Source organism: Poecilia latipinna, unplaced genomic scaffold (genome assembly GCF_001443285.1).
Source record: "Poecilia latipinna isolate Pla-1442-1.1 unplaced genomic scaffold, P_latipinna-1.0 Scaffold472, whole genome shotgun sequence".
In the NCBI taxonomy this organism is placed as follows: Eukaryota; Metazoa; Chordata; class Actinopteri; order Cyprinodontiformes; family Poeciliidae; genus Poecilia; species Poecilia latipinna.
In genome coordinates, this window is record NW_015113088.1 from 170,835 (window position 1) to 184,445 (window position 13,611).

Consider the following 13,611-nt stretch of genomic DNA (forward strand, 5'->3'; position numbering starts at 1 on the left):
AACATTATGATTTTTTACAAGTGTATGTACACTTTTGACCACAACTGTACCTAATTAGTGCCACATACCTCAATGCAGTTTGCTTAAACTCTATGTACCTGTAGCAAAGGTGTTGTGAACACTGTGAAAAGAAATGGCATTGACAGGGTAGACGTGTTCAATTCCTTCCTCCTTTAGCCGGTGGCACTTAAAGGCATATTTCTTCTTCTGAACCTCCTGGCTCGGATCCAGGTACTCCACAGCTACTCGGCCTTCAATTGAACTCAACACATAACCCTGAAGCCAAGACGAAAAACAGAACTGAAACTACAATCCAGCTTCATCTCAATAAGAAATATGTATTCATAACATTAGCTTCAGTTGAGAAGCTAATGTTGCTTGAAGAAATTTGATACAGACTGGAGCCTTTTTTTTGTCTTGCACAAAGTGTACCTGTTTGTTGGGGAAGGCTCTGATGCAACGCGTCTGATACTTGAGACTGGATTCTCTTCTCTGCTGTACATAACCCATATTCCGCAAATCCCACACCAACACCCGTCTTCCTGCTGTGCCAACGATCAGCCTGTCTCCGGCCACAGAGAGGGTGTAAACCTTCACAAATGACAGCGGGTTTAAAACCAGAGAAATGTTAAAGGGAATAAATCTAAACAGTCCCCTTTAATGTGCTTTGCTACCTTGTCAGGCTGAGTGAAGGTGCCAGCGTTGCAGGGCGTCCGCGGGTCCCACAGTCGTACTGATCTATCCCAGCTGCCCGTTACCATGACGTTAACCTCTGGGCAATACTCCACACAACGAATGGGGGCATCATGTGTTCCAACTATTGTATCTGTTCAAAGAATAAAAGTAAACAAATTTAATACTTGGTAATGAAAAAGACACGAAGAAATCATCAGGTGAATAAATTCAATCAAATTTACAATTGTCCAATTTGTAATCAGAGGCTGAGCCTCTGATTACAAATTGGACAATTGTCTGAAATCAGTATTGGCAGGTCAGAGCTTTACAATATGCATCAAAGCAGTACAGATTTTATGCTTATAAGGTTTAACTTAAAGGATGAAAAAGGCACACCTTGGTCTGTGTTCAAATCATGAGTCTTTAACTGGGAATCTAAACCTCCACTCCAAGAATGCGTTGGGTCCTGCAAGCAAAACCTGACATTATCCTCTTGCATCACACTCAGTAAATAAGGCCATAGCGTTAAGTCAAAGGCAAATCAACGTACATAAAAAGCACAATCAAGAACAGGAGCTGTGTGTTGGTACTTCATCCTCATTGTGTTTCCTCCCACATCGTAGAGGCGGACTGTGCAGTCCCATGAGGAAACCAAGAGGAACTGAGCAGTGCTGGGGCTGAACTTCACAGCAGAGATGCTGTCTTCTGGACCTTGGTTTAGCTTGTATTCGTTACAGCCCGTCATCTGTGGAAGAGGAGGATAAGGCATAAATATCAGAAAGTCAACAGCTGATTAGAATAATTTGGGATGTTGATTAAAACAATTTATAATAACAATCAGATCAATGTAACTAACATAAATATTAAAAATCACAATCTCTTCCAAAGCTTTCTTTAGCAAAGTCTTGATATTAACCCCTTTAGCAATCTTATGCATTATTACAGCCAGATGGAGCATGGAGCAAGATTTAAATCAAAACAACAGAGCAAAAAGCTTTGCAAGGTAGAAGAAGGTAAAAATATTAGACTTACATATTTTGTACAGCTTACTATGAATCTGGGGCAGATATTTTTACACTTAAGCAACGTCGGAAAAACAAAGCCAGGGGGAGGTAATAAACATGGATGGACTGATAAACAGATGAACTGATGAAGGACGGTTAGATGGATGGATAAACATATTAACAAAACCTTTAGGTTATGACATAGGCAGTGAATGAAGTATGTAAGCGTTGAAACCCTGTGTTCCACTCAGGGACATTAAAAGAGTTTCACGAATAGATTTACATAATGCTGACTTAATGACAACAATAATTTCTAGAATGTCTAAATTGCGTTCTAGAAAATTAAACTCAAAGTAAGTGTAAAGTTCAGAAAATGGACAAGAAAGTCTGGTCAAAATCAACAACAAGCTGCAGTTTATTCGTGGAATCAATGGTAAAAGCCAATGACTTTCCAAATCTCTAAAGAACTAATATTTACGGCATAAATATGACATAGACACAAGCTTTAACATACGTCAAACTTTTGCACACGTTTCTGGACCATTTGTTTTTCACTTAGCTGGAGTTAAAGTCATAACTGTTCTTATACAGCTAGCTCCAGTAATTACACCGAGCCCAGTTCAGCTAGCGTTAGCAAGTGACTATAAACATTCGTGTTAGCTTTTTCACTTTACTTACCGCTTCAGTTTCGTGTTGCACAAGCGCGACTGGGTAATATGTCTTGCAGGACTAAGTATTACTACTTAGAACGAAATAAAATTTGAAATATACTCGTAGAAAGTGCTAGAAAGCGAGGCGGTCGCGTGTAGCTAGTTCGCTTGCTAGCACAAGGAACAATATCAACACACTGATTGGCTGACGTTAGGGTTCAAATTGGCGCCTGCAACATTATTGGTTGGCTTTAAAACTACGTCTATTTCCGTAGAACCCACACAAATCACGTGACATGGGTCTCCAATTTTTTTTCTCACTAATCTGCTTTGCGATTTTTGTAAAATTAAAAGCAATTATTGATTATAAAACAAAACCAAGATGGATATCGGTATCTAGGTACCAAAACTCTGGTGAGTAGTGAATATTAGGTTAGGCACTATATAGTTAGCCATAAAAAGTATTCACATTTTTCCTGAAGCATGCATATTGTCAATGCAATATTCATTCTATTAACTGGTATGCTTTGGTAGCAGATCTTGCATAGATTAGAATGTATCTTGGTTTAGTCAAGCATCGCTCTCATTCATGAGGAAAATTATAAGCAGGAGTGCATCTCTCATAATAACGTGCTCAGTAAATGTTATGAATGTCGTTAAAAAACTGTCATACTATCCCATTTGGGTTTTTTGTTTAGAAGACAGAACTCTAAAAGTCGAAAATCAGTGGGATTTACCATTTGCTGTAGTGCTACTATTAGCAATGCAGGCAATGATCAGTAGGTATATTCCTCTTTGTGCTTTAAAACAGCAAAGGAGCATGTTCACAAGCAGAAGTGTCACTGCCTCAGTGAGATTCAAATCGACAGCTCAACTGGCTTCCTTTTGCCATTTGCATTGAATGCGAGATGAAACAACTCATGAACTTGAATGCTCTTCAAGTTCATGAAGAGCATTCATCAAGTGACAAGGTCACTTTGGTCATCAAAGTATTGTAGTCTAGCAGTCCCTACACAAAGCAGGACTGGTGTTTGTTCCATGATGGTAGAATAACTAGAACACGGACGTTCCTGTCTGCCTTCAAGAAACTCTTGATGGCCCAGTTCTTCAAGGCCTACCACTTACCCTGTTCTTCTCTGGCCCTTTTATCTTTTTGTCTGCACCAGATTTATACACTGTCATCTCTGACATATCCAGAAGTGGTTTATTGTTGAATTCAACCAAATTATGTCTGCAACATTATTTTAAATTCTACAGCATGTTTTCAATGCCATACCAGAGCCCGCACAAGACATAGGTGAACTGAGCAACTGCTTAGGACCCCCAAACTTTCAGAGCCTCCAATAAATGCTTAAATCTGAACAGATCCAGAATCCAGAATTTTGACATTTGTGGATAAAACAAAATGAAATTGAAAGACAAAAAAGTTTAAGTTCAACCCAATTTTTGAATTATACTTACTCAACTGGATTCTAGGTTGTTGTTTTTTTTCTTCTTTTTTTTCATAATTTTGCTTCTGAACGGTAAAAAAAAATAATAAGAAGAATTGGTTTGTAACTGGTGCTTGGAATGTTATAAAAATAGTTTTAAACTTTTTTTTTAAAATCTAACCTGACAAAGTAACATGTAATAATTTTCCCTATAACAACCATATAGGTACGATATAGAACAATTTCTCTGGTATCAAATTTGACCTCAACATCAGAGGTATTTCTAAACAAGGTAAAGCTAAATGTAATCTTACATTCCCAGAACATCCTCAGCAAGTCTACCGGCATTTCTGAACCTTTACAACCTTTCTGACATTGATATATTCATTTAAAAATAAAAAAAAAACACTCAAAATATTCTGTTGGACAGCACACACAACACATGTAAATTTGATTTTAATGAACAAACATCTTCAGCTAAACTGAAATCAAAATCTTGTTACTAAAAGTACATAGATATTTTTTATTAGAATGTAACCATTTAAATGTTCAGTTGGAACCTATAATACTTAACATTTCATGAATTTTAAGAGTGAACATTTAATACCCTCTCAAGATTCATTTTTACAGTGACATGACAGATCTGGCCATGGTTTTAATTGAATGATCCTTGCTTTTTGGTCTTTTTTGTTGCTGTTCAGGAAGGTAAACATATAGCTTCGTCTGTATAGCTTACAAAAGAAATATATTAATAAAAACAAACAAACAAAACAAGACTAACAGAGGCCTCTAACATAAAAAATATCTAATCATAATGCATCATTATCTGCATAAAGACTAATTAAGACAGACTATTGTACCCAATTGATAGGCTCAAATATTTAACTTGAGACAATGCGCTCCCAGCATATGGAAATGTTTTTTTTTTTTTTCTTTAAGTCTTTAAATAAGACATGCTGGCATAAAAGGCTTCAGTTTTGATCCCGCTGCATATACTTTGGTAAAACTAAAAATTATTAAATTATTTATTACTTCACAATAATAACAGATGAGCAAACTTCTTTTGAATGAACTTTACTGAGCTTCGGACTATACAGAATTTTAATATCAGAAGAGAAAAAAAACATAGAGGCAGAAATCGAGGCTATTTTTGGCTCTTTCGTAGCTTTTAAACTATACAGCTGTTATAAAAACTAAACAACAACAAAACAACAACAACAAACAAACAAAAAAGAAAGCAAATGAATGTTTTGTACAGCGTTCAGGTTAAGAATCACATGATTGTCCTCACTATAACGAAACAAAACAAAACAAAAACAATGTTTCGCGTTTTTGAAACTGACCTCTGACGAAAATAAAAGGCTGACAAACCAATAGTATTGCACGGTTTAAAGATACTAAAATATTAATTCCCACATTTTTTTTTTACAAACACTGACACAAATTTCTGAAATACAGACAAACGACCCCCGTTTAAAACAAGTTTATGTTTTCCCCCAAAATTTAATACATTAAAATATATGCACCGTTTTTTGGGAATCAACAGCAAGATTTTATTTACAATGTTTTTGGTCTAATAATAATAATAATAATAATAATAATAATAATAATAATAATAATAATATACAAAATATACAAAATGTAAGTTTTTCTTTTCTTTTTTTTTTTTTTTACTGCTCCCGTTTAAAAACACAAGTATTGTTAAACCGGCCTCAGCAGCGGCGTCGGATGGGAATAGTACATGTGATGGGGGAAAGCCAGCAGTGACTGGCTGCCCGGTGAGTTCGTACCGGGGCTGCCGCTCGCGTCCGAGGCCCCGCTCTCGTGGTAAAGTATCGGCACCCGCACGATCCTCTGAGCCGCTGCATGGCTCATGTTGGCCGCTTCTAGCTCGGCGGCCAGCTGCCTCTTCCACTTGTTCCTCCGGTTCTGGAACCAGATCTTCACCTGCGTCTCGGTGAGGTGCAGCGACGCGGCCAAGCCGGCCCGCTCCGAGCTGCTCAGGTAGCGCTTGATGTCGAAAGTGGACTCCAGCTGGAACACCTGGCTCCTGGAGAACACCGTGCGCGTCTTCTTCTTACGACACGGCTTCTTGTCGGGGTCCAGCTCGTCTGGTTTTCTCCTCCAGTCCTCCTCCTGGTCGGTTTCCTTCTTGGACTCGTCGGCGTCGCTCTCGTCCAGCGTCAGGTCGTCGTCGGCGCTCTCCTCTTTGGCATCTTGGTCGCTTTTTTGGAGGTCCGGCGAGCGCCTGTCTTCTTCCCTCTGGCTGATTTTCTCCGAACCTGCTGAAGGAAAAAATATATATATATATTATTCAATACACTTTAACATGTGAATATGTTTTTACTTACTGCAGCCAAATAAATTGAATAAACAGCGAGCTATTTCTTTATGAATTAATATATTATCAGTTAGGCCCTTTTACGGAAATTTAGAAAATTAAACGTTATCTTTTTTATTTTATTTTTTAAATTATTTTTAGAGAAAAAATATTTACCCGACGCAGTCCTAAAATGCGCTCCCAACGTGTACGGATACCACCAGGCAGACGCTCTCTCCAAATATTGCGCTGACAGTCCGATCCTCTGCCCGGGCAGCTCAAATCTAGGCAGAGACAGATCGCTGAGCCTGGAGAAAAATGTGCCTTCAAACACTCCTTTGGAAGACCCGAGGGTGGGTGCTGGCTTCGAGGGTTTGTCTTCGATGTTGAGCAGGTTCTTTATGGAAAACGGTGAATCCTTTGCGGCTTGGCGAGTCTCCTGCGTGTCAGATTCTGCCATTACCGCTTATTGTCCGATATGGATGACCATCAACAAAGTTCTGGAGGTAAAAACAGTTAAAACATTTACTTCCAACTTGTTGTTGCTTTTAAGAAAATCTACCACTGAGAAGGATGTAAAAGAAAGGAAAAGAAAAAAAAATAGAAGAAAAAGAAGAAGAAGAAGTTGCGTCCCGGCCTCTCCAGAAAATGATTTGGAGTGGAAAAAGCGCTGGGATCACTGCGTCAAACTCGCGCTGTATTGTAATGACGGAGAATGGAAATGCCATCTGACTTAAAGCGCGCTCGGTCTCTGCTATTGGGTAGGTACAATAGCAAATGGGAAACGCGATGGGGGCTGTGACGGGAACAGGATCCAAACAGAAGAAGAAGGCCGCGCAAGCGTTTTGGCTCCGGGCTCAATAGTAACGCACCCACTTATCATCCAATTAGATTAAAGAGGGAAATCTCTCTGGGTTTTGGTGCGCGGGCTCGGGAGGCCGTGCGCAAACCACAATCACCTGGCAGTAAATTGAATAAACGTGGATGACACAGAGAAGGTTTGGTTCGTTTTGTAAATTCCGTGTTCACACGTTTTACGCACAGCGTTACCACAGGATTTTTAGGAGAACTTCACCAAACAACACATCAAACTTTATGTAAGTGCAGTTGAAACACCGGGGTCGGAAGAAGGAAGATGTGATTTCTGGGCTAGAGACAGTTTTTGTAACCTATCCGCGCACTGTAAGTTTCAAAATCAGGATGTTTTCACCGTGAAGTTATTGAAGTACTTTTATTTAACAGTTCTTCACTTCATTAGTCGGTAACTATCTACTCACTTGTTTTCTTTAATAAAAACATCATATAGATTCACAACCTGTCCAGAAAAAATATACACTGTTATTTAAAATTCAAAAAATTACAGTTATACAAACAAACCACCACAACATGTCCTTGACCTTTACTGAGGTAAGAGTGACCTGCAGTGCATTAGATGTTATTGTGGGATCTTCTGGGACCTCCTGGATTACTTGCTGATGTGCTCTTGGTGTACTTTTAGTTGGCCGTTAGTTGATAACAACTCTCACTGTTTATTGGGGTCCCAAAACATTGAGAATTACCTTTTAGCCTTTTCCAGACTCCTAGTTCTCAAATGTTTTTGTTCCATTATGCTGGTTTTTGAGATTGTTGTCACGTCGACAGATACTGAAAGTGTTTTCTTGATTCTACAGGTCAGCCAGCAATTGGGCATGGTGTCACTCCTGAAATTGAACCAAAAATGTGTTTAATCATATATTTTGTGATTTAATAAGGGGGGTAATTGCTTTTTTTAATGTAGGGACAAGTTGGTTTGGATACAATTTTCCTTTAATAAATCTAATCATTGTTTGAAAATTGCCTTTTATAAAGTTTATTTTTAAAGCCTTTACCTGTTGTGAAATCTTGCTGTGCAATATGGAATATTCAATTGTTTTTACTGTCAGTGTGTGTTTTTACTGAAAAACAAGACCTCTGGATAGTGTCTTTAAAAGCACACACACAAAAAAAGCCATTAAATAATTACTGATTTCATTTGTTTAAGTGGTATCTGTTCTGATGCAGGCCGTGGTTCATCTGTTCCACCTTCAGCAGAGAAATATGTGCAGTTTACCTGGACCAGAGCTTATTGACTTCAGTGTAATTTTATTAGACAGGAAACGCTGCAGGCGAGTTACAAACTGGATGTCTTCCATCCTGATAAAGCCCTTTCAGATTAGCTTTGTACTAAAATCCCCAACAGGTGACCTAATGCGAATGACAACAGTAATGTTCCTGTGAAATATAAAAGCACATGAATGAAGCAGATGACATTTGTGGAATGAAACATGTGGGACTAAATCCCATTTTGTAGGGCTATCCCCCCCACTATAACAATTTCACACTGATTTTGACTCAATAGGTCACATGACCTAGAAGCTATTGAAGAGAAATACTAAATTTAAACAAAACAAAAAAAGGTAGCAAAATAAAAATTTAGTTAAAATGGAATAAAAATGCATGTGCCTCATATATAGAGTTTAGTACAACAATAACACACTGATTTCTAGTCAATGTGGCACACAATATGGAAGCTATTGAAAAAAAACATTATATTATTTAACATTAAAATATTGACTATGACTTGACATTTTAATAGAGGGTAGTGTGTCTCATGTAAAAAGCATGAATTATCACCTTTTTGTATCAATTGGTCACAAGGCAAGGCATTTATTAACATTTGTTTGACAGGAGTGTTTGGTTTGGAAATTTGTTGACAGTCCCTAAGTGAAGTGACCCTCTGAGCGCTTAAGGAGGGAGCTAGAGAAAGGCTGGCTGAAATTAGCATAAATCGGATCAACCTTGAGCTAAACGCGGATATTGGAATATCCTATATCCAACTCGAAACTAACTTCACTGCAGTCGGTAACACAATAAAACCACCGGGATAAAGTTTGCTTTGGTCTGTGGCCTGTAAAGATGGCGCCGAGCGCATCTTTACAGGCCACGCCCACTAAACCCCCCACTAACTTTCTGCAGCTAAACAGAAACCAAACTGAAGTTATTATCTTTGGACCTAAAGAGGAACAGTCTAGAGTTATAGATTTAGAATTGTAGAGCACATCTCTGGTCCCTTGGTGCTGAACTAAGAGATTGAAAGGTTCCATAGTAAAACGGGACACTGCTTTAAGAAACTGAGCAAGAAACCGATGTCTTGGATACGTGACTAATGATGCACAGAGTGTTATAAAATTCCTGCGGCATGCATTACAAACAAAAGTATGGGTCCAAAATTAACTCTTTGAAAAAAAAAATCAATCTTATCTTATTAATTTAAAACACAATCTACTTAATTTCAAAACTCTTGTAGCAAATAGATAAAAAAAAAAAACACACACACACAGAACTGTATATTTCAAACATTTATTTATTTTTAATTTTCACAATTATGACCTACAGCTAAAGAAAAGCCAAGATTGAATTTTTCAGAAAATTTGAATATTATAAGATTTTTTATTACAGAAAAGCCTGTCCTCTGAAAAGTATGTACAGGCAAAGCAGAGCATAAATGCACTCAGTACTTGGTTGGGGATCCTTTTGTATGAAACACTGCATCAGTGCGGCATGGGAGCAATCAACCTATGTGACCTTGATTCTGATTCTGTGCCCCTTCATTCTTTCAACTCTCTTAGATCTTGATTTGTAAATTAAAGGCATAATTTACTTTCATCTGAATAGAGAATTTGAAATCAAAGAGTTCAATGTTTTTTTTATGCTTACTGTAGGTAAAAGACATTTGTCCAGACATATAAAAGTATGTGGTGCATCTTGATTTGTAAATCTCCCCAAGAACTCTTAAATTGGCTTTGCCTCACAGTTTTTTCATGGGTGCAGTTAATTATGTATTTTTTTCTCCTTCCACTCAACTTTCCATAATAACATTATTATTGGAAAAAGTTCTCTGTGCAAAGCCAGTGTAAGCAGTGACTTAAATTTATAAATAAGAACAGCTTTTTAGCCATTCGTTTTGGTTTGATTAGAAAGAAAACACATTTCTATACGGTAATCTACACAATCAAATAGTTGATATTGTAAAGAGATATTATACTGAGAAATGTTTCAGACTTGGTATTTTCCATGAATAAATCCACCAATACTTGGAACTCCTCCAACTGGACATTTGAGTGGGTAATGGGGCCAATTAAAATATATTAGCTGGGAAAATGTTTATTTTTGTGAGTGTATTTGCAAACATGTCTCAGTTTTTAAGGGTTTTTAAAACCATTTCTATGTACCTTCCCCCTACATTAATGCTTGGGATGGCCTAAAAATGTAAGAAATGAAGAGCTTAGGGCTCACAATGAGGGGAAAGAGGTGAAATGCGATTTTTGGTGGTGAGATTAGTGTAGATGCTTCCTGTTTTAATTCATGTCACTGTGCAGGAAGAGGATATCTGTACATATTTACATTATCTGGACTTAATTATTACTTCAGAAAAAGTGGTAAAAAAAAAAAATCTATAAAACACCGCATTTGTCGTTTAAACCAAACCAGCAGCAGACGAAGAGAATTAATCAGCCAAATTGAATTTGCTCAACCTGCATGCGCACAGCCTGTCCTTTTAACTCGTCGAGCGCTCTCCAACGCAAAAGGACAACACAGTGTTTTGTGAAAAGCTACTTGAATCCTTGCATAATTAGAGGTCTCATAGCTGTGTTGAAGATGGGGGTGGAGAAAAGAGGCTAGCTGAGCTGCATTTAGGGAGGCAAAGTGAAAAGCAGTTGTGTGTTTTCAGGAGATTGTGCTCATTAAACAGACAGCTGAGGATGGATCAGAGGAGGGAAGCGAGTTATCGGTGAAGCAAAATAGAGGCCGAATTTGATATGAGAATTTTGAAAGCAACTCGGAGTTCTGGAGTTTGTCTGTTCCACATACTGTATGAACATGCATTGATCTAAACCATTCCAATATGCACATATATGTTTGTTTGTATATACAGACCTGATCTTCTGCGTGAAGCGCAACCACCTCAAGTCTTTTACATCCTCTACAGCAGGTTTTCTTCCTGGATTACACTTTAATTAACTCCATCAATCTTCCTATGAACTCTGACCAGAGCACCTTCTTAAACATATTGGCCATGTCCCTATAAAGCTTGTAACAAACTGCCAAAGGGGATTTCTTGTGCCTGCCTTTAGCCTTTACACTCAGGTTTGTAGAGTACACAAATAATAGTCATCCTCCCAACTGAGCAGTGGACTTCTGCAGCTCCTCTCGAGTGACCACGGACCTATTGGCTGCTACTCTCATTAAAGTTCTCCTGGCCTGTCAGTTTAGGTGATTTAACAGTGGTTTGTGACATCTTCAAAGCTTGGGATATTATTTTTAAAACCTAACCCTGCTTTAATCCTCCCCACAAATTTATTTCTGATCCATCTGCTGTGTTTTCTGGTCTTCATGATGCCGTTTATCTACTTATGTTCTCTAACAAAGCTCCTAGGCTTTAAGAGCTGCTTTTAAGTTGAGATTAAATTGCACAGATATACTCTATTTCATAATTAGATGATGTCTGAATATAATTGTTTGCATTTGAATTTCTTTAGGGGTGTTGGAGGCAAAAATTGGAAAGAAATTTAAGTGACATGCTACTGTATTAATATAAACCCTGGAAGAGGTCAGAGAGTGACATGGCTGCAGACGTTTTCTTACTGAGCGTCATCATATTTGACACTAGCATTGCAAACCTTAAGCATTTTTTATTAGTTTTAATGTTCGCCTTTTGTCATACAGGACATTCTTGCAAGAAGCATTATAATTCCTCCTAAGTGTTTGCGTGTACTAACTGGGTCTGTGCTCTTCGGGAATACCCCGCGGCTTAAACAATGGAGCATATTCTGAACAGCTGGACGCAGGCTGCGGAGATTTAATTAGCCTTAGCTACAAAATGATCAGTGAGTGAATTATGCAATGCAGGCTCTTTTCATCTGAAGCACCAGTATAATTAAGCTGATATAAAATATCATTAGAGGTGACAGGCTGTTAAAAGACACAATAATTGACTGAACTCTCATTGAGGAGCTGCCTCCGCAGACAGAGTACGGGACTTGTTTGGGGAAGTGCTGCCATCTAGCGTAAAGGTGTGGCATTACCTTTCAACCGCGGTTTCAAATTCCAGACTTTTCCCATTACTCAAATTAAGTGTTCCCGGTCCATAATGCAAAGTTTGCTTCACTGGAAATATTTTAGGTTGGTATATTGTAATTAAAGTGCAATTAATTAATTAATTAATTAATTACAAAACCTGCAAAAACACGCTGAAGAAAAGACGGATGAAATGGTAAATGGGTGTATGGGAAGGTGGTGGACAGACAATTGAAAATATCAAATTGGTAAAGGAGATGTTTCAATTATCATAGATAATTGAGAAACAGATGAATGAAAGAGAAAATGTTGGGCAAATGATTAGAAAGAGGAACACATGGATAATGAAAAACATGAGAATGATATAACACGGACAAATTGATGGGCAATATAAAGCTAGACGGAAGGTAAGCAGGTTTTCTACTTTGAACCGAGTTACTCGAATAAATTGATTTTTGGACTCTCAGATACATGGATATGGACAAGACTCCGGTGACTACGATGGGACAAATGAGTACAGGCTACAGATTGATGCACGTACATTTTTTCCCCCCCTCTCCATGTTGAACTCAACCACAGTAAAGATGACACAGAGACAGATCATGTATTTAGCATGTTATGGACGTTTTTATTACGATGTAAAATCACCCAGCTTACAGTATGTAAGGAAACAAACAGCTGAGCTGCCGCCACAGTCCAACCGTTGAAGACAAAATTCTCTGAAGGCACTGCATCATCTGAAGAATAACTAGATCAAACTCAAACATTCACACCCATTTTCTAACCCTTGGCGATCTTATGCTTGCAAAACTGATCAATAGACATCAACAGATGCAAAAAATGTGGGAGAGACATGATACTGTGAAGGCTCCTTTCTGCGCCGATTTGGGAAAATACCGTGCAGAAAATACAAAAACAACCACTCAACTTTAAACCTTAAAGAATCCGTGACATCAGTTATAGGAACTACTCTGTGAGACCCAACGTTACGACAAAACCCTATTAGAATGGTTCTACAACAACATAATTCTGCAGGGTTGAATCTAATGAAGTCATCGCAAAAATGACGAGAGCACGGAGTATAACAGCAAAACGGGATCAATCACTTTGTGGCTTCAGTGGTCGTATTCTTTATCAATGAACTTGGCCATAGTGGAGAGCTGGACATTTGTTGTGCCCTCATAAATGGTTCCTACGGGTGGAGAAAAACAGAAAAAAATTAGATTTTATTCCAGGATTGCACAAAAAAAAGTCCACATACCATCAGCCCTCTGCCTGTTAAATCTGAAAGTGAAACTTTGTTAAGCAAGTGATTATACAGTAGAAAATGTGCAAAGTATGTGTTTAATATCCCTTTTCTCCATCTCCATGTAGATTTCTCATCAAGGTAAGAACTTGTAGGGATTTATTTCTGTGCATTTTTTTAGCTAAAAAAA

General features: G+C 38.0%; 3 protein-coding genes across 5 annotated transcripts in view; all 3 read right to left on the reverse strand.

Annotated features, from left to right (window-relative positions):
- The window catches only part of bub3 (BUB3 mitotic checkpoint protein), a 9,387-nt gene extending 6,821 nt beyond the window's left edge, over positions 1-2,566 (reverse strand). For both annotated transcript variants that reach the window (XM_015039432.1, XM_015039433.1), the window contains exons 1-6: positions 2,358-2,566; positions 1,226-1,420; positions 1,072-1,141; positions 675-826; positions 433-591; positions 99-276 (exon numbers count right to left, since the gene is read on the reverse strand). In XM_015039432.1, the coding sequence (XP_014894918.1) occupies positions 99-276; positions 433-591; positions 675-826; positions 1,072-1,141; positions 1,226-1,420 (754 nt within the window). In that variant the 5' untranslated portion in view covers positions 2,358-2,566. The remainder of the gene's footprint in view (positions 1-98; positions 277-432; positions 592-674; positions 827-1,071; positions 1,142-1,225; positions 1,421-2,357) is intronic.
- A 2,809-nt stretch (positions 2,567-5,375) lies between these two features.
- On the reverse strand, positions 5,376-6,930 carry hmx3b (H6 family homeobox 3b). Of its 2 annotated transcripts, none has more exons than XM_015039428.1 (2): positions 6,257-6,930; positions 5,376-6,041 (listed from the first exon to the last, which is right to left on the reverse strand). In XM_015039428.1, exons 1-2 carry the CDS (start codon positions 6,537-6,539, stop codon positions 5,461-5,463), a joined length of 864 nt encoding a protein of 287 aa, XP_014894914.1. In that variant the 5' UTR covers positions 6,540-6,930; the 3' UTR covers positions 5,376-5,460. The 2 variants fall into 2 exon arrangements, with proteins under 2 accessions (XP_014894914.1, XP_014894913.1); XM_015039427.1 differs by having other exon boundaries at positions 5,376-6,044; positions 6,257-6,929.
- Positions 6,931-12,780: 5,850 nt separating this feature from the next.
- acadsb (acyl-CoA dehydrogenase short/branched chain) overlaps positions 12,781-13,611 on the reverse strand; it is a 12,305-nt gene continuing 11,474 nt past the window's right edge. The window contains exon 11 of the mRNA XM_015039434.1: positions 12,781-13,367. Within this exon, the coding sequence (XP_014894920.1) occupies positions 13,291-13,367 (77 nt within the window). The 3' untranslated portion in view covers positions 12,781-13,290. The remainder of the gene's footprint in view (positions 13,368-13,611) is intronic.

Bases quoted from the DNA above. Each gene is read 5' to 3' on its own strand.
- hmx3b (XM_015039427.1), bottom strand. From the start codon at position 6,539: ATGGCAGAATCTGACACGCAGGAGACTCGCCAAGCCGCAAAGGATTCA. The intron at 6,045-6,256 runs GTAAATATTTTT...TTTTTCCTTCAG, and splicing joins GCATTTTAGGACTGCGTCGG to CAGGTTCGGAGAAAATCAGC.